General features: G+C 43.8%; 1 protein-coding gene across 3 annotated transcripts in view; it reads right to left on the minus strand.

The window, feature by feature from the left end:
• The window catches only part of ANO2 (anoctamin 2), a 2341832-nt gene that overhangs the window by 38892 nt on the left and 2277608 nt on the right, over window positions 1-25332 (minus strand). For 2 of the 3 annotated variants that reach the window (XM_069628333.1, XM_069628334.1), the window contains one exon: window positions 12784-12965. The exons of the other annotated variant lie outside the window; for it this stretch is intronic. In XM_069628333.1, the coding sequence (XP_069484434.1) occupies window positions 12784-12965 (182 nt within the window). The remainder of the gene's footprint in view (window positions 1-12783; window positions 12966-25332) is intronic. 3 annotated transcript variants of the gene reach the window in all.

Consider the following 25332-nt stretch of genomic DNA (forward strand, 5'->3'; position numbering starts at 1 on the left):
GGGACACTCAACAGTCAAGCATCCATCCATCCATCCATCGTACACGGTCTCCTCTTTTCATACAATTGGGAACATATACGCTCACAGAGTCCACAAAGGGTGCCAGGGTTAGTGCTTGGCAACCAGAGAGTGGTCCTCCCAAGAGGGAGGCCTAGCCAGCTCCAAGTCCCAATCAGAACTAAGACCATCCACAAGGGTTGGGCCAATCAGCCCATCCGCACACCAGATGCCCAAAGAGACAAACTTCTATTCCCTGGGGGGTTATGAGGGACTACAAAAAGGAAAGAAACTGCCAGAGAAGAGAACATTGGTAGGAGACTGAAAAGGAGTAGCATCAGGAGAGTGAAAGTTGGAAAATGCATGCCCTCAAGGGGGAGAGAAAGGTATTGAGCCTCTGTAGAGCAAGATAGAACTGGACCATATAAGGCCGTTTAGAGAAAAAGAGACCACCCATTCAGATAGTGAGAACAGGGAGTGTGATACAGACATGCTATCAAGAGAGACAGAGATTCAAAAGTAACAGTTGGAAAATCTTTATTATCAGACTGTGTGGGGTTGGTGTAATGCCTATTTGGCCCCAAATCTAAGTGGGTTGTTTCCTCAACTGTTGTTTCTAAGTGCTGTCAATGTCTGTACATTCAAAGGAAAAATGGTGATGCAAAAGAAAATGTAAACCATAGTTGGTTTCAGATAATGTTACCAATAGATGTAGTTCTGCCAGTTCAAAAAATGCTCAAATCAAAAGGGGATCCCTTGGAACCTTCCACATAGGGCTCTTTATCATGATTCCTGGCCCTCATGTCCCCAGCCCTCCAAGATGTCATGCTGGAGCCAGGCCACAATCACCTACATGGCCCGCATGGGCCTGTCTATCCCTCCAAAGACCAACTTGGAGTCAGACTTGGCGCTTGTGGCACCAGACTCACTCACTCCCATAGGATAACATTGGGGATTGGACTTGTAGTGCATTGATGGGGACAAGATGGATGCCCCCACATATTTCGGTTCCCAGAACTGCATGTGCAGTCTAGTCTTTTGGGTGTGGTTCAGCCCAGAGACACCTGGGATACCCAGAGACTATTTAAGCCATGCCCAGGCTGAGAAACATGCTTTGTTTTTTCTGCACCTGCAGCGTGACACTCACCGTGTTCGGATCGGTCTCCAGTAGGCCTGCATCTTTCTTCTGTGCTCAGCTCCTGCAAGAACAAGAACACCGTTAGGAACAGCCTTACCTTGCGGCGCTTCTGCCCATCATCCATCGCTCCTTTTGTTCTGCGGGCATCTTCGAGGGTGTCATTCCCATCCCGGCATGCCGCTTCCTAAGGAAAAGGGAAAAGAACAGAAAAAAGGCATTAGTAAGCATTCTGAAAACCTTTGCTTATTTTTAAATACTGTACGAGCTTCAAACGCTTACCTGAATCCCAGCCGCTCTGGGGGAACTCTGTCTCCGGAAATTCTCATCCATCTGCAAGAGGGAAAAGACACTCCAGGTTAGCGTGGAAACATCTAGAGGCGCCGCATACTGTGCTTACTCACCACATTTGTTCTTCATAACCGGCATCCACGCTGAAAACGTTGCGGCACCTAAAAGACACAGAAAAAGAACTCAGTTCAATACAAATACGAAAGGGGTGCATCGCGCATCGCGCTCTCCCTCACCTTCAGTGCTACCCATCTCAGCAGCATGCCGTCATCCCCGGACGCCGGCCATCATCTAAGGAAGGAAAGGAACGAAGTTAGAGAACTGTTCAAAAGACTCATTATACTTACCTGTCGGAATCTTGCCAGTGAAGTAACTAGGCAGCAACGAGCCCACATCAATCAACGCGCCCCTGCGCTGAAAGCAGGACGGAGAGCACACTATCCAAGGAAACAAGGTGAGCTGTGGATCAAAGGGAAGGGTTGGACCCCGGGGAAGAAGGGGTTCAAGCACACAGAGATAATAGGGAGTTAAACTCTACCAATCCTGTGTTTCAGGCCCAGTCTCCAGTCGAATAGCCTCCAGGGAGGGGTTTGGTGTCAGAACAGGCTGAGTGACGTCCCCGTGGATACCAGGTGAGCGTTACACACTTGCAGCAAATCAAAGTCCACAAGGTCTCTGGGTCTCTTGAGGTTCCCTTCCCCAAGCTCTGATCCTTCCAGTTCCAAACAAAAAGACACAGTTCCTGTAAGGCCTCTCAGGGTTGGCCTCTCTTCACTAAGTTGAACAATGTCTTTAGTGGGCCTCTTAGGGTTCCCTTCCCCAAGACTAGACCTCTGGTTTCACATAAACAAAAAGTTCCTCTTGTCAGGATGTACCTTTAATGGTACGGTTCTTTCATGGGGTAGTATCAGAGACTTTCGAGAATGCCAGGTTCTTTGCTCCTCCGAGGCACGAACCCTCTGACTTCTAACCCCTCTCCTTCTTTGCAGGCATATTTTCCTCTTCTGAGCCTCCATCACTCAGTCCTTTCTTTGCTTTGTTTTGCGCCCTGCACACCTTCTTTTCCTGTTGTGCACACTTGCACCTTCTTGTCACCTTTCAGTGCCTCTTGCACACTTCTCTTTACTTTCCACTGTGCTCTCTTGCACCCCCTTTTTTCCTGTCCTGCACACTTGCACCTTTTGTCATCTGTCAGTGCCTCTTGCACACTTCTCTTTACTTTCCAAAATGCTCTCTTGCACCCCCTTTTAGCTCCCATGTTCTCTTGCACCCTCTGTGTTTCCAGTGGGTCGCTTGCACACTTTTCCCGTGTTTGGGTTACTTTTACCCTCTCCTCATTGTCCATTTCCTTTTTATTGTCTCTTTGGTTTCTCTCTCGGTTTTGGGTTGCTTGTACCCCTGTCTTTATCTTCGGGCCACTTGTACCCCCTCTTAGCTGCATTCGTGCCGCCAGTGCATTTGATCAATCATTCTTTACTTCCACGCCTCTAGCACAGCTTTCACTTATATTCTGCTTTCTTTCTCTTGATGCTTTCCAGCTTTCACCTGGTTCACTTTTGCCATTACCTTTTTTTGCTTTGTTTTGCTGTGCTTCCCGCTTTCGCTCACCGGGCTCTTCCTTTACCTGTGCTCCTGCTCCGGCCACCTGCACGCTACAGTGTTTCAGCTTCACAAAACTCATCAACAGTAGCGTGCCGCTGACGAGCAGATCAAATCAGTTCACATGGGTTTGAGTCGAGGTAAGTGTCTCACCACCTGCCCCCGCAGACATCCCTGGGATCCACACACATCCCAGGGGAATGAGCACTAGCCTAACCAAGACCGATAGGTTGCCTTCCGTCCTGCTCTGGCTCCTTGGAGAAACGGCTTCCTCACCACACTGCAGCTCTTCACACACACAAGGCCAGCGTCTCGGCGTCCTGTACTCCACCGGTTATTACCGGTTATTCTGGGCTCCTCTCCTCGCAGCCTGCTGCTTCTTGTCCTACTGGTTCCATCCAGCAACCGAGCTTGCACAATGATCCTGCCAGAATCACCCTGTAAATATTGCAGGTGAAAGTCAATTGGAGTCAGGTGTGCACAATTGAGGAATAGTGCCTGACCTTGCCTGACTCTATTAGTGGGACAATTCAAAGTTGTTAGATGGTAGGCCTCAGTTTGCATCCCTATGTTGTTGCTATGGGTATGATATGATATGATAATGCATTTATAACGCGCCTATACACAAGTGTTTCAAAGGTAATCTTCATTATTCTCAGTCGCTTCTTCCTCATCCCAGTACTTGTTAGAAATGGGGAGAGGGAGATGGGGTGTGACTCAAAATACACCATTAGGGCTGAGGGAGAGTGGGTTAGGGTAATTTTGGGATAGGGAGATACCATGTCTCACACTTAGGTATTCTCCTCCAAATCCCCCATGACCCTCCACTCATGTGATCCTCCCATGTGTGTCCACCCCCAGGGTCGGGATCCAAAAGCTATGGCCCTCCCTGGCAACCTGAATGGAAGATTCCAGGGGAGTAGGTGGGAAATTGCCATCACATGAGGTTATAGCAGTCCATGTTGTTCAAGGGAATTGCATAGAGGTGGGTGGAGGAAAACAATAGTATGAATATGCTGAGGAAAGGGAGACCAGCCCAAGAATAGTCACAAAGGTGAATGGGCCCAGGAAGAACAATAAGACTATGAGTGGGCATGGTGAAAAGATAGGGCCACAATTCAATGGAAAACTCCATCAGGAGGCCCCAGACTAATCTGCAAGAACCAACCTTGGGACCTGCTAGGCAATAAGGAGGCTACTAAAAATAACTAGTTAGGCAAAACCACAGATCTAAGGCTGGAAAAACCTGCACCTCGAACTAAGGCTCAAAGGACAGGTTGACCTCACCTGGGCCCACACTGTGATGCGCATCAACACCCTCTTTAAGGAGGGCAGACCTTTGCTTTGAACTTCATCTTTCGATGGACCATGGAGGAACTTTGCAACTCTTTTGTTTTGAACCCTACAACTGGAATGTATCCTTTTGTTTTTCCTGGAACTAATTATGAGACACTCGATATTTCTTTAATGGTCCCCTTTGAAGCAAGAAGGGAGACACATGGAGTAAGCACCCCAACCGCTATTTTGTGGAGTTTGGCAAGCATCCTGACACTACATTTTCTTTGAGCATTTGTTTAATAAAACACTTATAAACTCACAATGTGTGCCTGCAACCCATTTCTGGGAAATACTACCATGTTATCTTTTGTCACAATTGACATTTATCAGATGGGTTGAATTTATTTCTCGCAATTTTCTCTTTGACATTTTCCATAGCAGCAGGGGATTGGTCAGCCCAAAGACACATTCTTCCTTCACAACATTCACAGAACTATGTGACAATCTAATGGAATTCATATACAAAACATTAAATCCCTTCCAGAAATCATTGCCTTAACCACTGCACTTGTGAACCTATCTGAGTTCACCCCTGACATTCTATTTACAATGGATGTTACGTCACTCTACACGAACATAGCCCATGAATTAGGATTAGAGGCCGTCGAATGGCTGTTGTTAAGGTCGGAGGACTGTAAAGCAGATCGAGTATTTGTCCTCACACTTCTTAAGTTAGTTTTAATGAACAACTTTTCAAGTTTGGAGAGAAATATTTTCTACATGTTTCTGGAACCAGTACGGGAGCTGCAACGGCTCTGTGCTATGCTAACATATTCATGTTCTTTTTAGAACATGAACATGTATTAACATCCCCAAGGTGGTCAAGACACTTGGCACTTTACACACGTTATATTGATGATATTTTTGGCATCTGGACTGGTCCAAAGGAAGAACTTTAGGAATGTTTTTCTATGATGAATAAAATGAACCCAGGAATAAAGTTTCCCACATTGACCAGCATATCCAAAATTCATTTTTTGGATGTTGAAGTCTACGTAAAAGAAGGGAAATTAGAAACACGGATCTTCACAAAGGCCACGGCAGAAACAGTCTACTCTTAGCAACAAGCTTCCACCCACAGAGAACTCTGGACAGTGTACCATTAAGCCAATTTTTACGGTATAGAAGGAACATCTCCGAAGCTACAGAACACACAAGACAATCCTCTTCATTACAAGCAAAATGTATAGAAAGAGGATATGACACAAGGTTGATCTCTGAGGTGAAAGAAAAAGTTAGTACCATACAGAGAGAAACATTGCTGACATCTAAGGCACCCACAAACAAAGAAAAGCTTGCATACGTTACTACACATTCAACACAGAGCAAAAGGATAAATAGAATAATTCAGAAGCATTGTCCCATGTTGCAAATTGACCCTAAATTGTAACAACTCTTCCCAGAAACTCCAACCTTTGCATGCAGGAACTATAAATCACTACGTAATAGCTTAATTAAAGCTGAAATAACAACCACGGGAACAGGAACACCCACATACAAGAGGAGGATACCTTGTTTGAATTGTCAGCATTGCAGTAACATAATAAAGGGCAATAGCATTAGACATCCGCACACAGGGAAACCTATCTTTCTAAAGCACTCCTGTATGTGTGACTCGATGAATGTTATCTATGGTCTAAAATGCCCATGTGGCCTTTACAATGTGGGTATGACCACCAGGAAAGCAAGAACACGTTGGGCGGAACACACATCTAATATCTGCATGAAGAGTCAGAAGTCACCTGTAGTGATGCATCTTTCAGAAGCCAGACACTCTGTAGCACAATTAAAATGCATAATACTTGAGCAAGTGAAACTGAGCCCTAGAGGTGGAGATCTAGTTAGAAAACTACAACAAAGAGAAATTGTATGGATAGAGCTACTTGACTGCCTCAGTCCTAGAGGCATGAATTATGATTTTGATTTTGATTTGATGTGTTATGTTTAGAGGTTTATGTACACTGATGTTTGTTATGGGTTATGACTCTACCCCATTAGGGTAAAAGATATCCAGATTGTGAACGTTGATCGGCAGTCCGGTAAATCTAGACTCCACTGATGGCAGTAATACATATAGGTAATTTTCCTAAACTAAGAGTGTGAGCAGACTTTGACTGCCAGTTTTTGCTAAAGTGTGAGCAGTCCTGAGATGGTGAGGACTAACTTGATATGATGATCAATATGTGGGATCAACGGATTACGCTTTGTACATGATGTGAATATATTCTGCTTCATGTAGACCCCATAGTTGGGAACACGGGGATCCGAGCAGACTTAGTCTGCGTCCTCCCCATCTTCCTGAATGGTGGTATCATGAGTAGGTCATTCTATACTATTGGCATCTTTACTAATGACAGTAGTAAGACATGTGAGTTGCTCTCCTATACTAGGAATATGAGCAAACAGGAATTACCAGACTTGTATCTGAAGTGTGAGCAGTTCCTGAGACTGATCTGACTGTATATAACGTTAAAATGAGGTTACAACTCAATATGCTTTTTGCATCATGCAAATAGGTGTTCCTCTTATACAAGACCCCTCGTTTGGGAACACGGGGACACAAGCAGACTTATTCTGCGTCCTCCCTGTTTTCCCAAATGAGGGTATCATGAGATAGCTAATTTTCACTTTTGATTAGTGGGAGGAGCTGGAGCAGATGCTTTTCTGCATACCAACCATGTAACACTATATACTTGAGTTATATCTTACAATAGGTTCCGTATAGGGACATTTACTACATGCCTTCCACGTCTTGCCTTGACTTCGGTTGGACCTTGTGAGGGACATCCAAGTGTCTAGCGGCAGACGTGGAGGATACCAGCTGAGACACATTAATCCCATTCCAAAATGGCGCAACGCGGCACACGTACGCAGGCGTCGGATTCCCGTAGACAGAATAACAACATCCGGGTGTGAGCGCAAGCTATTCGCGTCTGATATTTGGATTGTAATACTCTCCCTGATGAGGTAAGAGGAGGTTTTTCGAAATGTGTTTTTTACACTATTTGGGTTCCTTGAATGACATGCAATTGTTGGTCCACCTGAACGGTACACGTTAAGGGGAGTGAACCTTTACAAAATATCCTCGCGAATCCTTTGGTTAATATCTTCCATTTCACCTTCCACTTTTTTGGAAAGGGCACTTGGTGCGGTTTTCTCTCCATGTGAATCCCTTTAAGTGTGCTTGTTAGTGACCTTGACAGACACACTCGTTCTTATGAAGTCTCTGTTCTTGAAAAATATGAAAATACGAATTTCTTTAATTCAGCGTATGATGTTCTACACGTATGGAGACCGTTTTTTAAATGTTGGGTGAAGTATCCACGCATCTATGGGAACACTGGTGACAGGTTATAAAAAACTGTGATATGCATGCTCACAGTGGTGCAGTTTTACCTGATGTTTAACTATACATCCGAATTTTGGATTTCAGATTACTTAAAAATGTATTGTCTTATATTCCAGAGTTATTGGAGTCTATTCATCTGAGGTATATACATACTACACTCCAGTGTTTTTCTACACATGAATACGGCCAAGTCCCAGTGTACTTCTACACGAGTGTGCTCAAGTCCCAGTGACAAATCCCATCAGTGGAATAAAGAGGTTTGTGGTAATTAAGTATTTGTGTTGGGATACTGCCTGATCCAAACATGGCAGTAATAGCAACTCCTTTTTTACATTTACCCATAGGAATCCACGCTGTGGAGACACCTACTAATTGGAACCATTAGCAACCCTAGCCCTGAAAAAGGCCTCTTGCTTAGTCCCAAACGCGTTGGCAGAACAATGAATGATTGGTGCTATTTGGGATAATTTATATTCAAACCAAGATCTTTTCTCATATGGCTAAATGTGGATGTTGTGAACATTAGTCAAAAGAACCATTGCAGTTGTGCTTGCAATACACCTTGTTTGACAGAATTATTGTATCTGTGTTTCTAATGTTGATATTGACGCCGACTGAAGTCGGTCTTATTTACAAAAAGACAATTTTTTGCTTTGATATATGTTATAAAGTGTGAATTATGTGATGATTGTTCAAAGCTGAATACCCTTATCTTTTGAATTAAACATTATTTTATCTGTTTGAAATAGGTTGTTTTGAAACTGATTCTTTTGTATACCTGGCAAAGTCTAAAAAACACACAAATTCACAAGTAAAATTATGTATATATAACTCCTTTTGAGGACAGTGAAATTCTTTCCTTCTTTTCTCTCCCGCTTTAAAAAAACATAAATTGGAGTTTCTGGAGTAGTGTTCTAGTTTTATACTTCTGAACCTGTGTAGACTATAGACTTGGGACTTCCCTTGGGAGTGCATAGGTGGCTATCGTGTAGCGATACACAACTTTGTTTTGCACATCCACTTTCATCCCATCCAAATCTCTCCATCTCCAAACCTAGATTTAAAGCAGATGCGTTGGTCACCTACACAGCTGATGTTCACTTCTCCTTTTTCTGCTTTACTCATCCACTGACCTCCCCTATTAATGACTCTTCTGTCTTTAACCTAACTCTTCAACCCCCCCTTTGATCATCACTATCACTCTTGTACCTTCACCCCTTATATCCAAAACTGCTAACCATTGATAGCCCCTCAGATTCACCTCCACAAAATTGAAATTCAATGCCATCTTTGCAAGTGGTGGACACACTGCCTGTATTCTACCCACACATAAGATCACTCTCCTCTCATTCACCACAGCCCTTGCTGTGCTAAAACATCCTGCACCATTCCAACTCCTACTCTATTCTACCACCCAATCAAACTCTTCTCCACACCACATGCTATGCCCAGGGTCGGACTGGGACAAGAAATAGGCCTGGTCACCCAAAAGAAAAAGTGGCCCACCCCTTGCCTCAAAAAAGTGGCCCACCCCTTGCCTAATGACCCTTGACCTCTGATGACATCACTGAAAGTGATGTCATTTGACCCCTGCCCAAAGTGACATCCGGGAAGCGATGAAACATGACATTTCACCCCTTCACAAAACAGGAAGTGGCATCAAATAGCATTGTCCCTAAGTACACTAAATTACTGTGAATCCAAGCCGACGTCCAAGGCCAAATGATAATATGTTATTTTGTAGCACTTACGCTTAAGCTATTTTTTATAGAACAAATATGTATGGATGCAATATCACCCAACCTGTGCTGGTACTCATTTATCGACCTAAGAAGGATGAAAGGCTTTTTTTTTTTTTTAAATTGAAAAAGAAAATATATATTTTTTCAAATGTTTTTTTTCCATACCGGCCCAGACCTGCCCAGAAACCGGCCCCCACTCTCCAGAGACGATATTGGCCAGGCCACGGGCCGAAAGGCAGAGGGGCCAATCCGACCATGGCTATGCCCGCTTGGCCTCAAACCAACCCCTCTTCCCTCTCTACTAATAATATTTCCCAATACATTTCCTATAACATGTGAACTTCTGTGACATCCTCACAATGCTCCTATCCTTCCCAACCCATCCTTCATTCTACCCACACCTACTACCTCTAGCACAGTACCTAAGTGTTTGATCATGATGGGGATAGAGACTCTGTACGGGGGCACAATGCAGCCACATTTTAAAATGTTTTAAAATCTGAACTAAGAAGAGTAAATGAAAGACACTGATATATGTTAGTTATTTTCCCCTAAATATTCTAGTGGGGTGGGTATAATTTTTCTAATCCTCCTCCAGTCCTAAAATATTTGTGGGAAGTGCTGAATTTTGTAACTCTGGGGTTGATGCGACATACAGTCCTGAAGGAAGGCAGTTTCCCTCATATTCTTCCTCTGAACCAGCACACGTCCCTAGGAGAGCCACATCTTCCCGAACGCTTTTGACCCATTTCCCCTTCAGAAAATCAAGAAGTTGGCACCACCCACCTGCTCTTACCTCATTGCCTTCTTGCATCTATGTATTGCCTCTGGAATCTTTCCATCATACTTCAAGTTAACAATTGTCCCACCATTCCTTAGAAAGCCATGGGCTGGCCACAGTAACCCTGACAAGTATCTGCCTGCATATGCCCTCTTCCACTATACTAAAATCCTTGGGTTACTCTTCTTTAAAATGATCTTCTCCAATCCAGACCCTAATGGCCTTCCAGGATCCTCCCCAATCTGGATATTTTCAGCTGTCATTTAACGGAATTCGATCTTACCCATGTTTCTAAATGTCTGGCTACTGTTTACCACTAACGCATAACCTCTATCCTACTCCTCCTAGACTTCTTAACCACATTGGAAATGTTGGACAAAAATCTCTTCTTCAGAGCCTTGATGACCTTGTATCCAAGACCTCAGAATGGGGGTCCTACTACCTCACTCACTGGTCCTTTCTCATCTCGGGCAACAAGTCCACCTCTGATGCAACCTCCCTCCCGGATGGCTTCCCCCGCTGCTCTATCCTTTCCCCCTACTACTTGCACTCTAAGCTGCCTTCTTCAATCAGTTGATGTAATTCTTTGGGTTTTTCAAAATCATCTTCTCCTTCCCTACTTTTAATCCTGACCTATTTAGTCATGTATCAGGCTGTCTCTCTGTGATCTGTCACTGGACGGCAATTCATTGTCTTATGCTGAACTTCTCTAAGACTAAAGTGTTCTACCTTCCTGCATCTAATGCCCCCTGTCTTCCTTCAACCATCTTCTTTCCAACTTACACTATCCCTCTTCTAAGGCATGCAAACATGGAGTACTTTTCGATAGAAACTCAACAAATGCATGTGTATTACTTCTATGGCTACTGTGCGCAGGATTATTTGGTTTCATAGCAGGAAAATCACCCCCTCCTCACTTTCACCTCTGTTTAAACACATTATTCACCCTTGTACTCAGCCTCCTTGACTACTGGGCACCAGCCTCCCCATTGGCTTCCATCTGTATTACTTCTCACCCCTTGACAAAGCACTAAACTTCACCACCTTTACCTTCGGCAATCTTTCCTGCTCTTCTCCCCCTTCAAACTACCTCAAACAGCCTTGATTCCTGGTGGCATTCCATGAAAAATTAGTCAGTCTTCAAATTGCCAGAGCCTGATTTCAAATTCCTGCATGACATTGCACCCCCACAAATTGCTAACACTATGTCCTACTACTCTCCTCTTTGCAACTCTCACTCTAGTAAACTCCCTGATTTCTCTTCTCCAGAAATTCCTGAGCCTAATCTCACTTATACTCCTTTGCCCAACTTTCCCTGCTCCACTGCACCCCCTTTGATCTCCAGGCAAAACAAGCTATTACTTTCCACTCCATCACATCTGCATTAAAACGTCACATCCATAAACTACTATCCTATCTCTCCCAAATACCCTACTCCTATTCCGAGTGTACACAGTACCTGGTGTGTAGCCAGCCCCCTATGACCAATGTCTGTTTATATGTCTGTCATCTCCCCAATTTCTGTACTTTGTATCTCCTCTCCCCTACTGGTCATATGCTCACCAAGTCTTCTGCCTGTTTACGGCACCTGATTCATGACTGCCCCGTCAACTGTCAATTTCTCTTGTAAGGGCTTCAGAGCAAAACACAATTTATCTTAATAATATAAAAAGTCATATGTATGTTTGTCCGATGCCATAATGTGCAGTAGAGGCTGCCCAAACACACAGAATACTCTGTTAGAGGTAGCTGTTGCCTTAGGATATACAGTGGTCCTATTCACATAGCTTCACCTGTTGTCACCGTAAGAGGGAGCTGTAGGTTTAGGCTTTATAGTGGTGCTACTGTGTTAATGATAACCTGCACATTGGCACGTGTTCACATGCCTGTACACTAGTTCTCAATACATAAATACAACAGAAACTATAAATTGGCAATATTGAGTATGAATGCAAACAACATTTCAACAAATTGGAATCAACAGAAAACAGTAAAGAAGTAATAACGCAGTGTTTAAAAAATCTTCTATCATTCAGTGTGTAAATACTATTTACTGTCATTCTATCATGTTATGCCAAGCCACCTATAAAGTGCACAGTCTCATCCAGAGAATGACTGCTATCCGGGCTCACCACAGGTCCGTTGCAGATTTAACCGAAAGGCAAGAGTATTACAGAGGAGAAGGCAGAGTTTTGAAGTTCTAGAAAAAAGGTCTGCGATCATCAAAATTTAATGTACTTCAGCATTGCGAAAAGATTACAAAACATATTTCAGGGCAGTTTATACCCTAAATTGATACTTGGGAGTCAGATAGTCCATCATGTATCGGGTTCCTTTGTTTCCGATCCCTGTCTAGTGGAGACTGCACGGACAGTAGACCTTCATTCAACCATCTTGCAAATCTAATAAGTTGTAACCAATGGAATCTACAGATAGCATTCTTTGCAAACTTATATTGAACCAGACTAATATGCCACCAACTGAAATCTGAACAAACATTTTCCATTTTCAAATAGTAGAGACTCGTAGAGAAGGTGTTGAAGCACGTTACCTGCAGAATATCACACTTTGCTCATAGAGGGAGTTGATGGGCTGCGTTCCATGCTTAAGGTCACTGACATTGAAATATGAGAGTGTGTGATTGATGAAGCCATGCATAGTTCCATTTTGACTGTACATATACTGATACACAAGACGTGGGATGAAGTCAGATGTGACGGAAATTACAAATGCCTGTGAGACAAAAGATGAGCATTCAGAGTTATTGATGGGATTCACTGTAAAGGAGTGAACAATACCAACGTGTGTGTCGATCATGCAACAATACAAAAGCCTTGTGAAGGAATGTCTATGGGTAGATGGGGGTCCATGTTTAAGGACAACGTTCGGTCTGAGGCACAAATCAAACATCTAAAAATAGCTCAAAGCATGAGATTTTGTCTACCAGCACAATGGGTCACCTTTCTCACTGTGCATTTCATAGGGTTCGTGCACCATCACACAGTATGTGCTGCCCAGGCCTCTTGGGTACATGCCAGTTGATAAATGTAAAAGTAAGATTCTTAAACAAAAAACAACAAAACATCTTCGCTCAGTTAACAATAGTGTGCACATAAACGGTGAAGGCAGGTGGCTCCAAGAATGCAGATGCATACAGTCCCTTCCAACAGATCATATGGCCAAATGCAAAACACTCCTTTGTAGAAATAGCAAATTAGTTTCCATCAGCAAAATGTCTGCAGCCAGGTCAGATTGCAGCAAGCTACTTAGGATGTATCTTGAACCTGCATTTTCCAAATACGATGGTATCATAATTTCAGTTTCCCAGCCTTTATCTGATGTTCAAGCTCCCTCTTCAAGTGAAAAATTAGCACCCTGCACTCGTCACTTGCTGCTGAGCCAAGAGTTAGTGTGTTTTCAGTAACTTGCTTGCCAGACACAGTGAAAGGCTTTAAGGGCCTGATTCATGGAAGTGTTTTATTATGGCCCAATCCCATAGGACAACGTTCCATGAATCAGGCCCTACGTGTTTGGAATTTGAATCTGCCTTCAAAGCCATCTACTGCCCCCTTAGACATCTAACCAGCCAGATTTGGAAGAAGTGACAATATTGAGGCAGTTGCAGATAACTTTACAATCATTATCATTGTCTTATTGCAAAAAGCGATAGTGCCATCTGGCCTCAAACAAGCAATGGTTACACCTTTCGGGCAAGAAAGAATTTGGACCCCACTTTTTGCTGGAGTAAGGAGTCAGACAAAGGGGTGGCATGTTAACAACAATTTTTATTTAAATAATAATGAAAACGGCCTATCTTCCTCTATCTCTAAAGGGTTTTCCCTACCTACATTAACATAAACGGCTCCAGAGAATGACGCTCTTCTCCTGGTCTAATGAGATCAGCCCTAGGGGTGCATTTCTGTTATTCACTGATCGTAGTTGAAGTTCCACACTTGAAGAAAATACCAGGAGAATGATGACCTTCTCATGGTCCAAGAGTTCAAGGACTGCTATCTCCTTCTGGTTGACTTGGTCTACCTCCAAGCTGCTCTTTAGTAAACATTTGCCTTAGTTTCCGATTCAGCAATTTAGGTGAAAGAACCTGGAGAATGACTACCTTCTCCTGGTTGAGCTAGTTCAGCCGTTGGCTTACTTTGAACTGTTTCTTGCAACTGTTTTTATCAACCTTTACATTTCTTTCTAGCTTTCTCTTAGGCTTTGTTTAAAAGCCAAACTATCCTGTTGTTTCCAAAATACAGTTATTTCTGGTCTTTCTTTCTCCTCCTCTTGTCAGTGAAAACAAGGGAAACGGTTCCCGTAGTGCCCTTGATTTCTCCTACACTCTGACACAAGAGATTGCTCTTGTGGGATCCAATAGACTAAATGTCTCTTTTGACGATAAGAGTGTTGAGGGAGATTACTCCTGATTTGTTCTTCTCTTTCAGTCTCTTTGACACAACTGAGATGAGGAAGATCCCTAATGGTGCAATCTTCACACTTGCTACTTCTGTCCCTACTCTGGAGTCGAAGGAGATTACTCCTGAAGTTTTAATTCCTTTCAATACTCTTTATATAATTACCGAGACAAGGGAGATTTCTCCTGAGGCTTTCTTTTGATTCAATATTCTTGATACAGGTATTGAGGCAAGTGAGATTACTCCCTGTTAGGTAACATTGAACTTACTGCCATTTTACCTCAATATGTGTGCTCCCCTCTCCCACTGTTTGCTTTTGTTTCAGACTCCTATACTGACTTTTGACTATTAGAGTACTGCCTTCAGCTGCACTACCCCTAGGCTTTCACTCATCCTTCTGGGAAAACTGACTTGTCCTTCTGACAGTCAGTACTGGAAACATTGTTTCCCTTTGTCTCATTACTTTGTTGCCACTTTTGGCAACTGTATTTCAGTGTGCAAAGTACATTACAGCACTGCGCACTGGGGCCCTTCCGTTTTCGTGCCCGAGACATCTCGTAAGGATTTTTTGGTAACAGGAAAATGTGCTTAGGACTAGACTGGTAGCAGCAGAAGCTTTTTCATGTGTTTTAATGAACTTTTACCGAGCCATACTGCTCTTACTGTGTTTGGTTCATGGCTGGGATTACTGTCTGTCATGGCTGTGCCACAATGTCTTTTGTCTTCTCCCTTGGCCATGTTGACAGTTGGCCTTCCCCTTGCTCTTTGTGACCTGGGGAATCCTTCTTTGAGTACGCATTCTCCTGCAAAACCCGGTGCTTTTCCCAGGCTAATCCATGTCACATGTTTGGGTAGCCAGGAAGTGGGCTAGGACTGTCTGGTCCCAATCCACACAACTGGTGCCAGTATGTCTGGTGTACACAAGAGCATGAGATCTCCTCATTGGCCAGCTGGGTGCCAGAACTCACTGGACATTGGGATATGAGTATGGGGCCTGAGTGCAGACCCACAGATCACCCTTAGGTTCAAATTGACCTATACACAGAGCCAAGAATCCTGAGAAGTGAAGAAGATCCAAGGACTGTCCAGAACCACGCAGATAAGGTTTGACACGCTGAGCCTGGTCTGCATCTCCGAAGACCTGCAAGGGTGCTTCACCTTCTTTCAGTGGTGGGACCAATCACGTTCAATGCCTCCTTGGTGCCCTGAAGACTAGCCTTGTCTGAAGTGTCCCTGGCCCCTCCATTGAACTGACCAGCTTGTACATTGGCCCCTGTGCTGGAGCATTGCTACATCAAGTTTCGGCTCGAGGTTTGGGAAAATCCTAGTTTGCACTGCAAAGCCTCTTCTTACTAAAACTCATCATCCCTACTGCTTTGGGCTGTGAGAGAGAAACATGCATCAGTCCGTGAGAGTTGGGTGCTCCTGCATCATGGTGCAACAGTGGCCGTCACTGCTGGTGACTCTGCCACCTTTCTTCAAGTGACCTGAGAACAGCTGCATCAGTGCTTTCTTTGCCCTGCATTCGTGACTAGAGATCCGGCTCCATATGTAAATTGAACCTGCATCCACACCCACAGTGCTTGTGCACTTTGAAGAGTAACCAAGGAGGGGTTTTTTGCAGTCCAGGCGACCTTCTTCGAACCTGCCAAATTTTAACATGGAGTAAGCTAAGGGTGGTGAGTAATCATACTACTTACAGATGGCCCCTAGTGAATCCATACCATTTTTACGCACAAAGGATCCATTGTGGTCCTTGTCTTGACTTGGGTGGCTCTTGCTTCCTATAGTCATCTGAGAGTTGGGGACAGCTTTGTTCTACGTAGCAGACCCACCTCTCATTCCTGGAACCAAATTCTTCACACTCCGGTGTCCTCCTCTAACATTTCCTTCCCATTGAAGTTTGTCCTTTTTTGAGCTTTACGCATCAATATGTGTTTTTACGCACAAACATAACATTGAGCACAAGGTTACAATCTTTGTAGGGCTGGACTTTTTAAGTTAGGGATATGCATTTCTGGAGTTGGCAATTGTGATAAAGTTTTTCTGCTTTCCCTCCTCACAGGTTGTGCGGAAAATCTGCACTTTACCGCATAGACCGAAAAGTGACTGTACATATATTTTACCTAGTGTCTGTTTAAGTAGTAGTATTAGAATGTTCTTCATTATTCACCTAAGTTTGTTTTGGGCCTAATAAATAGTATAGTTTTGATATACTACTGCCGAAGGGCAAAACTTGTCACCCGGCTGTGTGTGCTCATCGAAGACCTCAGATCACCTCCACTATTTCTGAGACTAAGCCTCGACTTTTCTCCAAGCTACCTGGAATTGGTCTGGTGAACTTCGCAGACGATTTCCCTGTTAGACTAAACAAGGGTGGCCTCCTGAACATCTGTTCACCAGAGCAGGGTTCAGAAATCCATTAGAACACTCCTGATGTTTCTTTAGCATCAGCACCCTTCCCCATGCTCCTACAGGGTATCCTGTGACTCCCATTACATCTTCTTTATTGGGGCCGAGGTGCCGGCTATTCCTTAGGTGTTGGGTTGATGCATTCCCATTGAAAGTTCTCTCTGCTTCACTTTCTGCTCCCAGCTGCCATGCTTTGGCTCTGCGGGGTCCCGGGCCAGACGGTATCAGCACAGTTGATGGACCGCACTGTCCACCTCCTCGAGGTCAAGTCAACCTCAGTCCATTTCCAGCTTCCATTAAGGCCTGTTGTGGGTTCGCCTGCCAAAGACTTGTGCAATCTGCTGCCATGGTCCTCCCAACTGGATCTTCGCTTCCACAATGTAGCTTCTTGCTCCCAGGTTTAAACTTCCTGGGTCTGCCAGGCTTCACGTCTGCTTAAATGTTCATTAGGTGCTTCCACTATTTTTCTTCTATTTGGCTGGTTCCACCCCAGCGGAGTGTCACAGTCCTTTGTTTGTGTCCTTTGGGTATTCTTCATGCCCCCCTGAGGCCACCTATTCCCAGTACCTTCTGTACTTCCAATCTCATTGGTGAGGGTCAGCCATCTGTTTCTGGTCTTCGATAGCTACTGTTTCTTTTTTTTACCAGGTCAACGCTGTGATTAAGGTGACCGAATTTCACCTTAACCCTACCAAGGTCTGTCCTAGTTGAATAAAAGGATTGCAAGATCTGGCCAAGCTTTTATGAGGTCCATAATACATTATCACATGTCTTTATAGTGGGGCATCTAAGCAAGTCATTAGAAGTCCTGAATTAGGCTTTTTTTTTCCTTTCACTGAGAAAATGTGCTCCCATCTCAATGATACACATTTCTTTGACCTGACAAGTATTATGGCACACTATCCGCGTGTGCATGTTAATGCAGATGTAAAATGGTTAATAGTCTGACTATGGCTTATTTGTTTTTTCTATCAAAACGTGATATGGTAGGATGTCTTTGTTCTAGTAGTAAAACAAAACAGAGAGACTATAAACATTGCAAAGGATAAAAGGAATGCCTTTTTAAAATGTATTTTTTATTAAATGTGTATGGCTAATTATAGCCTTTACATAATCACCAAATGTAATCCATACATTTCATATTTATCAATTATAAAATTACTCCTATACATTTAAATAAATATACAAATGAATAGTTATAAAATAACGTCCCCATCCCATGCTATAGACTTAGGCCCTGATTCATGGAATTATTTGCGTGTAAAACAGGGATTTGCGTGCCATTCTGCCCGCAAGTTCCCATTCGTAGAGAAAGCAATGAGTGGATAGGCGTGTGCCTGTTTAGAGAATGCAATGAGTGGATGTAAGAGAAGTTGTGAGTGAGTGACTGGTTGGTGAATGAGTAGGAATGAGATGGTGTGTTTTTGCATGTTCTGTGTCTTGTGTGCCTGTGTAAAAAATGCAATAGGTCGAGGTAGGAAAACCTGTATGAGTGAATGACTGGTGGGTGAATGAATATGAATGTGATGGTGTATTTTTTAATGTTCTGGGTGGGTGGGTGTGTGCCTGTGTAGACAATGCAATGAGTGCATGTAAGAGAAGGTGTGAGTGAGGGACTAGTGGGTCAAAGAGTATACATGGGGTAGTGTGTACTTGAATGTTCTGGGTGGGCATTGGTGTGTGCCTGTGTGGTGAATCCAGTGTGAGTGAATGCGAGAGGTGATGTATGGGTGAGTGACCGATGGGTTAAAGGGTATGCATGCGTGTGTTCATCCCTGGGAGCCTGGGGATCACTGGAGTACGTTTGCCACATCCTTTATTGATTTTGCATGTTCTACTGGTATTTTTGGGTAGGCTTCATAGGCATTTTGGTGCAGTCAGTCTAGCTATTGCTTACTCTGGCATGACATTTATTACTTGGCATCTTTAAAAAAAGCACGCATGATAAGTAGTGTTGCCTCGCTAGATTGATGTTTTGGTGTAGCAGCTCTGTATATTTTTTACTGTTGCGTGTCTTTTTTATTAACTGAGCATCTATGATGAATCAAGTATGATAAGTGTTCTTATGGGTCTAGACTGTCTTACATTGGAACCAGTTTGGACAGGTTTTCATATTGTGACATGTCACTTTTAAAGGCCAAACCTATGGGAGTATGTTATTACGAAGGAGTACTGGCATACATTGGCAGGGCCAGTTTTGTTGCAAGTGCGAGTAATGATAGTATAAATAAAATCTTAAAGCGAACATGAGTATGGTCTTATATGGGAATACTGGCATATTGGTGGAGCCCGCATGGTAATGTATTTGCACAGCCAGCATAAACATGTTTTTACTACTTGCATATATTTCAGGGACCGGCATGATAATGCCTTGGGAAATGCCCTGTGCACTTTTGGTGGCTGGTATATGAAGAACGGTGGTCTGGAGGGTTGCCCAGGGCATTGCCAGTGGTTAAGATTCATTCTAAACCTTCCAGCCATCACCTCTTTGTTTTTGCTTTGTCACCCCGAGTGGGACGGGTTTGCCCAGACGTGGGTCCCGTGCCTGCTGGGCCTAGAGACCCAAGCTACTCCTCAATGATGAGCCCCAACAAGGGTGAAACATGTTTGGGGATGCTTGTGGTCTCGTGCAGAAGGGATGTGGCCTAGCAGTTCAGGCTGGACTTCCCCTTTTGGGGTGGGGCCAAGCCTGATTTGCATATGGTCTTTCCCCTTCTGTAATGGCTTGGCAGGTGAAGAACGGTGGTCTGGAGGGTTGCCCAGAGCAATGCCAGTGGTTACGATTCATTCGAAACCTTCCAGCCATCACCTCTTTGTTTTTGCTTTGTCACCCCGAGTGGGACGGGTATGCCCAGACGTGTGTCCCGTGCCTGCTGGGCCTAGAGACCCAAGCTACTCCTCACTGATGAGCCCCAACTAGGGTGAAACATGTTTGGGGATGCTTGTTGTCTCGTGCAGAAGGGATGTGGCCTAGCAGTTCGGGCTGGACTTCCCCTTTTGGGGTGGGGCAAGCCTGATTTGCATATGGTCTTTCCCCTTCTGTAATGGCTTGGCAGGTGAAGAACGGTGGTCTGGAGGGTTGCCCAGAGCAATGCCAGTGGTTAAGATTCATTCTAAACCTTCCAGCCATCACCTCTTTGTTTTTGCTTGGTATATTTGTGCACCAAGCACCGCCCCTTCTTTCTATGTTCTGTTAAACATTTAAGCTTTGATTGAAAAATATGTTTACTTCTTTCACTTGCAGTAATGCATGCCCCTGCAGTGGCATAATCATCAATGACAGTGTGCACACTTGGTAGTCCGGACTGACCTGGGGTGTGCTGTGTCCTGTGCTTTAAGGAGCTTAGGTGGCCCCCACAGCAGGGCTTAAAGGCGAGCTGGCAAATGTGCTACGCCATTGGGCACCACTGGGTCTGACAAAGGGGTAGTGTGCAATTTATGCCTTGAAGTATGCCAGTGAGTTCTCGGGTGAGAAGCAACTTGTGGGTGTTTCCAATTTAAAATAACTGTGTGGTACCACGGATTTATGTGGGCAGCAATAATATTACATTAAATGGTGTTTTTTTTAATGTCCTCTGGCACCCAGAATTACGGTTAGATAATAAAAACTATGGGGGGTCTTGGGTTTATTGAAAGGACCTTTGCCAGGTATTATACTCCAGCAAAGATAACATTATCATGTGTACTCTCCTCTGTGCACGCAGACCAGTCTAAAAGGTTTCTTAACTTGTAGTGGTATCAGACTCATAGATACATTTATAACCATGGGATTGAATTGATGCTAAATCCTGGTCAATGATTTAATTTTCAGGCCTTTCTCATGCAGCATGTGTCTCCTGGGTAAACAGCAGTGCACGCCTCCTCAGGTCAGTGCTTTTTGGCTTGTTTAACACAGCAATGCCACAGATAACACATACTTCCGTGTCCATTGATCAATAGATGATTTATACACTAGCTGTTGCCTGCATTAGAGATTTCGGTTACCCTGTTACAAACACTGCATTATGTATGTTTTACATATAGACCCCACGTCGAATCTGTAAAATTACATTTCCTAAATTTGCAATCGTGGACAAATCATGCCTCTCTCTTTGCCTCGGTTCTTATATCTGGCTGAAATGAGAGCACCTGGAAACACAGGTGCTAGACGCATCTGAAAAATCTGAAGGGTTTTGCCCATCACTTCCTGTGATGTCACTTGGGGGTGGTGTCAAATTACATCCCTTCCTGTGATGACATCAGGGGGGATCAAGGCTTCCTGTGATGTCACTCGGGGGTGGGGTCAAATTACATCCCTTCCTGTGATGACATCAGGAGTGGGCAAGGGTTGTGTGATGTCACTGCTTCTACCCCTGGCATTTTGGTAAAATTACGTCTCTGCTTTTTGTTAGGAGAATTCGCAATTTAAAGAGAATTCAGTGGGCTCCAAAGGAGAATGACAGACGTGTTTTTGTACTGGGTTCTAGTCGCTAGTTCATGAAATGCATGAGAAGTATCCAAACCAGCTGCCCTGCAGAGATTTCAACTGATAACGGGCAGGAATTTGGACTATGCACTCCAAATTCATGCCTATTGATGCCTTAAGGTGGGGGATTCCATTCAGTCTCTTACAGATAGGACATGGTATTTGATGGGCAATGAAAGCATGAAGGCTAACGAAAAAAGGCCCAACATGTGAGTCGGCATTAAAGTAGTATCTCCCTGGTGCATCCAACATGGAAGCCAATATTTTGATTGATCTCACGTCATTCCAGGCATTTATTGTAGAATGCAAATTAAATCTTCAAAGATGCATGAGACAGCTGTAACCAGTGAACGGCAGATCATATATTGAGAACTAAGACACGATGTGTGCATGTGCCTGCAATGAACCCTTAGGAAACACTAAATTATCTTGAGGGACAGTCGACTTTACCTGCTGAGATAATACAAAAACAACAGAATTATATTGCAAGAGGGTTTCATGGGATACTTGAAAGCACACGAGCCAAAACAACGTGTGCATCTTTACTCTGTATGCTATGACAGGGCAGTGTAGTACATGAAAAAGGAAACTCGAACACCAGGAGAATCAGAGGCCAAAGAATGGTATGCAATAATGTATTCAATTGGTATTATTGTATTGCATGCACACGACTTGTCAGCTGCTTCTGAGCCATTAGGGTAGGAGCGACTTTCAATAACAGAAGCAGATGGTCCAAGGGTAATGATGTTGATAAAGCAAAGTAAGCTATTTTAGTTTAATAAATCTTGGAAGAACTAGTTATAAAAGTTGGCATGGGAACAGAACAATAAAACTGTTATATTGAGAATACTGGTAATATGATGAAGAATTAAGGCGGGTCAAATCACCATCACCAAAACACATTATCAACAGGTATGCTAGACAAAATGGAGAGGGTGCTGGTATTTCTTTTTTAATATGGTATTTTCAATGAACTCTCCATCTTTGTGTGTGAGGGGGTGGGTCATTATGGACTGGGCCGGTCTGGTCCCTACCCCAATTGCCTCCTAGACGGTGAAAGGAGTGAGTTATTGCAGGTTTGCAACCTTCCCCAAGGTGCAGTAATACATCGACATGCGTGTTGTAGATCGCTTCCTCAAACCCAATCAGAGATATACCATCCGAAGGTCCCAAAAGAACTCCACAACACAACTCCCAGGGAGTCTTATGTGAGGAGCCTGACACTCTAATACATGGAGTGTACTCAGGGCAGGTTTAATTGCAACTTCTCCAGAGCAACAAGTTGCATTCAAAAGTAGTACTCAGACTCTGCCGGAAAGACACTGAGTGGAAAGACAGAGTATGAAGTACCTCCATCAGAAAGGAAGAAATGACTGACGTCATCGAAGAAAGGAAGACTGCAACTGCAATCCCTCTGGTTGGACAGAAAGGCTGTGGGATGCCAAGGTCATGTGCCAGCACCCACAACACGTTGCACACTTTCCAGCTCTCATCAGATGATGTCAATGCTATGGGACACATAAAAAGGTATGGGGCACCCAGTTGAGGTGAATCACCTGATTAATACAAAGCTCAATTAGACAGATATGAAAATAATTCTTTGAGGCAAATACAAAGCAAGAACAAACCAAAATCCATATAATGAATGGCAGCCAGCTCTAGCCAAGCCAGACTGCCAAAACAGTCACAAAGTTCCGGGAAGTATTGTAAAAGGGGCAAGATGAAATTAGGGAAGGGGCAATAAATAGAAGCTCAGAAGGAAGCCATTGTGCTTTCCACTGGCCCTTGAACACCCAGGGAAACTGATAACTTGGGGGATGTTGTACAGGTTTTGGCAATCCTCTGTCATTTTCTCTGGAGAAGAGTACTGCAGAGAACTATCACAGAAGGGAGGAGGTGTCAGGAATGAACAGACCTGGGGAGGTCCCCTTAGCCAAATGGCAGAACCACAAAAGGAAACCCAAAACTGATGGTCATCTAGAGACTTGCAGAAAGCGAACCCGGACGGAAGGGTGTCAAAATATTATCTGCCTCAAAACGCTTTGAATGAGGGGGGACAAGAATACCCATTGCCAATGGGATGAATCTTGATAAAGCCAATTAAAGGAAGAGGCCTTCAGTGAATTTTGATAAACCGAATGTTGGGAGGAGACCATCTGTGAATTCTGATTAATCAAAGGTTGAGGAGAGACCTACAGTGAATGTTGGGAAATCCAAAGTTGGGGAGGGATCTACTTTGAATATTGGGAATCCCAAGGTCTGTGAAATACTAATTTTGAATGTAAATGAAAGTTCTGGAGAAACCTATCTGATATTTCAAAATGTCAGAGGTTTGAAGTAACCAAATATGTCCCACAAGGAGAACAGTGGGAAATCAAGCTCAAGCTAGACACACCTGAGGGTGAGTTGATGTCTGAGAAGAGAAACCACAGATGCTTTGAATTTATAAAAAAGGTAGCGAAAGACCTGGCAAATTATTAAACACCAAAGCAATGACCAAACTGTGAGTAAACCCATGAACAGATTTCAGGAGAGAACTTTAGCATTTTGTAGTGTTAAGACTAGGGCTAAGGACTTATTGAGATTTGGATTTTGGAATTCTTTGCTTGGTCCCTCCTTGGAACATTTGTGTTGTAACATAGGGTAGCAGGGAGGCTAAGGACTGGTGAAGATTAGAAGATTAGCATTTGGAACTTGCTGTTAGCCACATCTTGAACATTATTTTGTACCTTAGGGTGAAAGAAGAGGTTAAGAACTTTATCATTTCAGAACGCATCATGGTGTGGTATACTTAGAGAAAACACAAATGTATATGACCCCCATCCCTTGCTCAATTTGCTTTAGGAACATCCTTATTGTTTGTAGACAACCACCCCATAGCTCCTACAGGCATTTGGCATTTAACCCTTGTGAGAAACCAGAAGGGGTCTCACTCACTTGTCCCCGGGATCTGTCATCCAGGTGGCCAGGACACGGCCATCTCTTTTGGATCCCGTTCCTGGGGGTCGACCAGTGTGGAAGGATCACCTGGGTGAGGGGTCTTCTGGGAGTGGGAGAGGGACACCGGATAGTGAGATGCGATATACTCTTCCCTGTAACACCTTAACCCCATCCTACCAGGTAGGATATATAGGAACTTTACCTTCCCCCTTTTACATTACAAACACTTTCACACGGACAGCCTGCGGCGAGGGAAAACAGACGAACACCCGAGTCGTATATCTGACATGTCACAATACTATGGTCAGGCGAAGTTAGGCAGTTATCGGCAATTACTCACACCTGACTTCCATTACACTTCCCCACATGGATAAAAGGTGGAGCACAAGAACACACTCTAAGCGAGACAAAGCGCACAAGGAAACAGCAGTTCGACAATGGCAGTTTAACGAGAGGAGAAAGACGGCAAAACAGAAGGGGGTTGCAAGGAGAGAAGTTGCCTTGACCTTTTCGACAAGGAACCAATACTTTCACAAAACCTCGAGAACAGAAAGCGGAAGACCAGGAAACAAGGCTCAAGAATCCTGCATTGTGTGTTAGAGGTACCCCAGGCAATCCCGCATTAGTAATCAAGGTGAGGAGAATCTCCAGCCACCATGGTAAACTCCTTTGCTCCAAGAACAAAGACGCTTCAGTGAAAGCAAAACAGCTGGTGAGTTGGCGAGATTGATACAAGACCGGTCTGTGTTGAAGCCAAGGTCACAAGCAGCAACATTGTATGACGAGCGTTGGAACAAACATTATTAAAATGCGTGTGATAAGAGACGTAAATTAAGTTAAACTGCTGATGAATGATTGATCTTTAAAA

This window comes from Ambystoma mexicanum, chromosome 12, assembly GCF_040938575.1.
Source record: "Ambystoma mexicanum isolate Mex_15411 chromosome 12, UKY_AmexF1_1, whole genome shotgun sequence".
NCBI classification, from domain to species: domain Eukaryota; kingdom Metazoa; phylum Chordata; class Amphibia; order Caudata; family Ambystomatidae; genus Ambystoma; species Ambystoma mexicanum.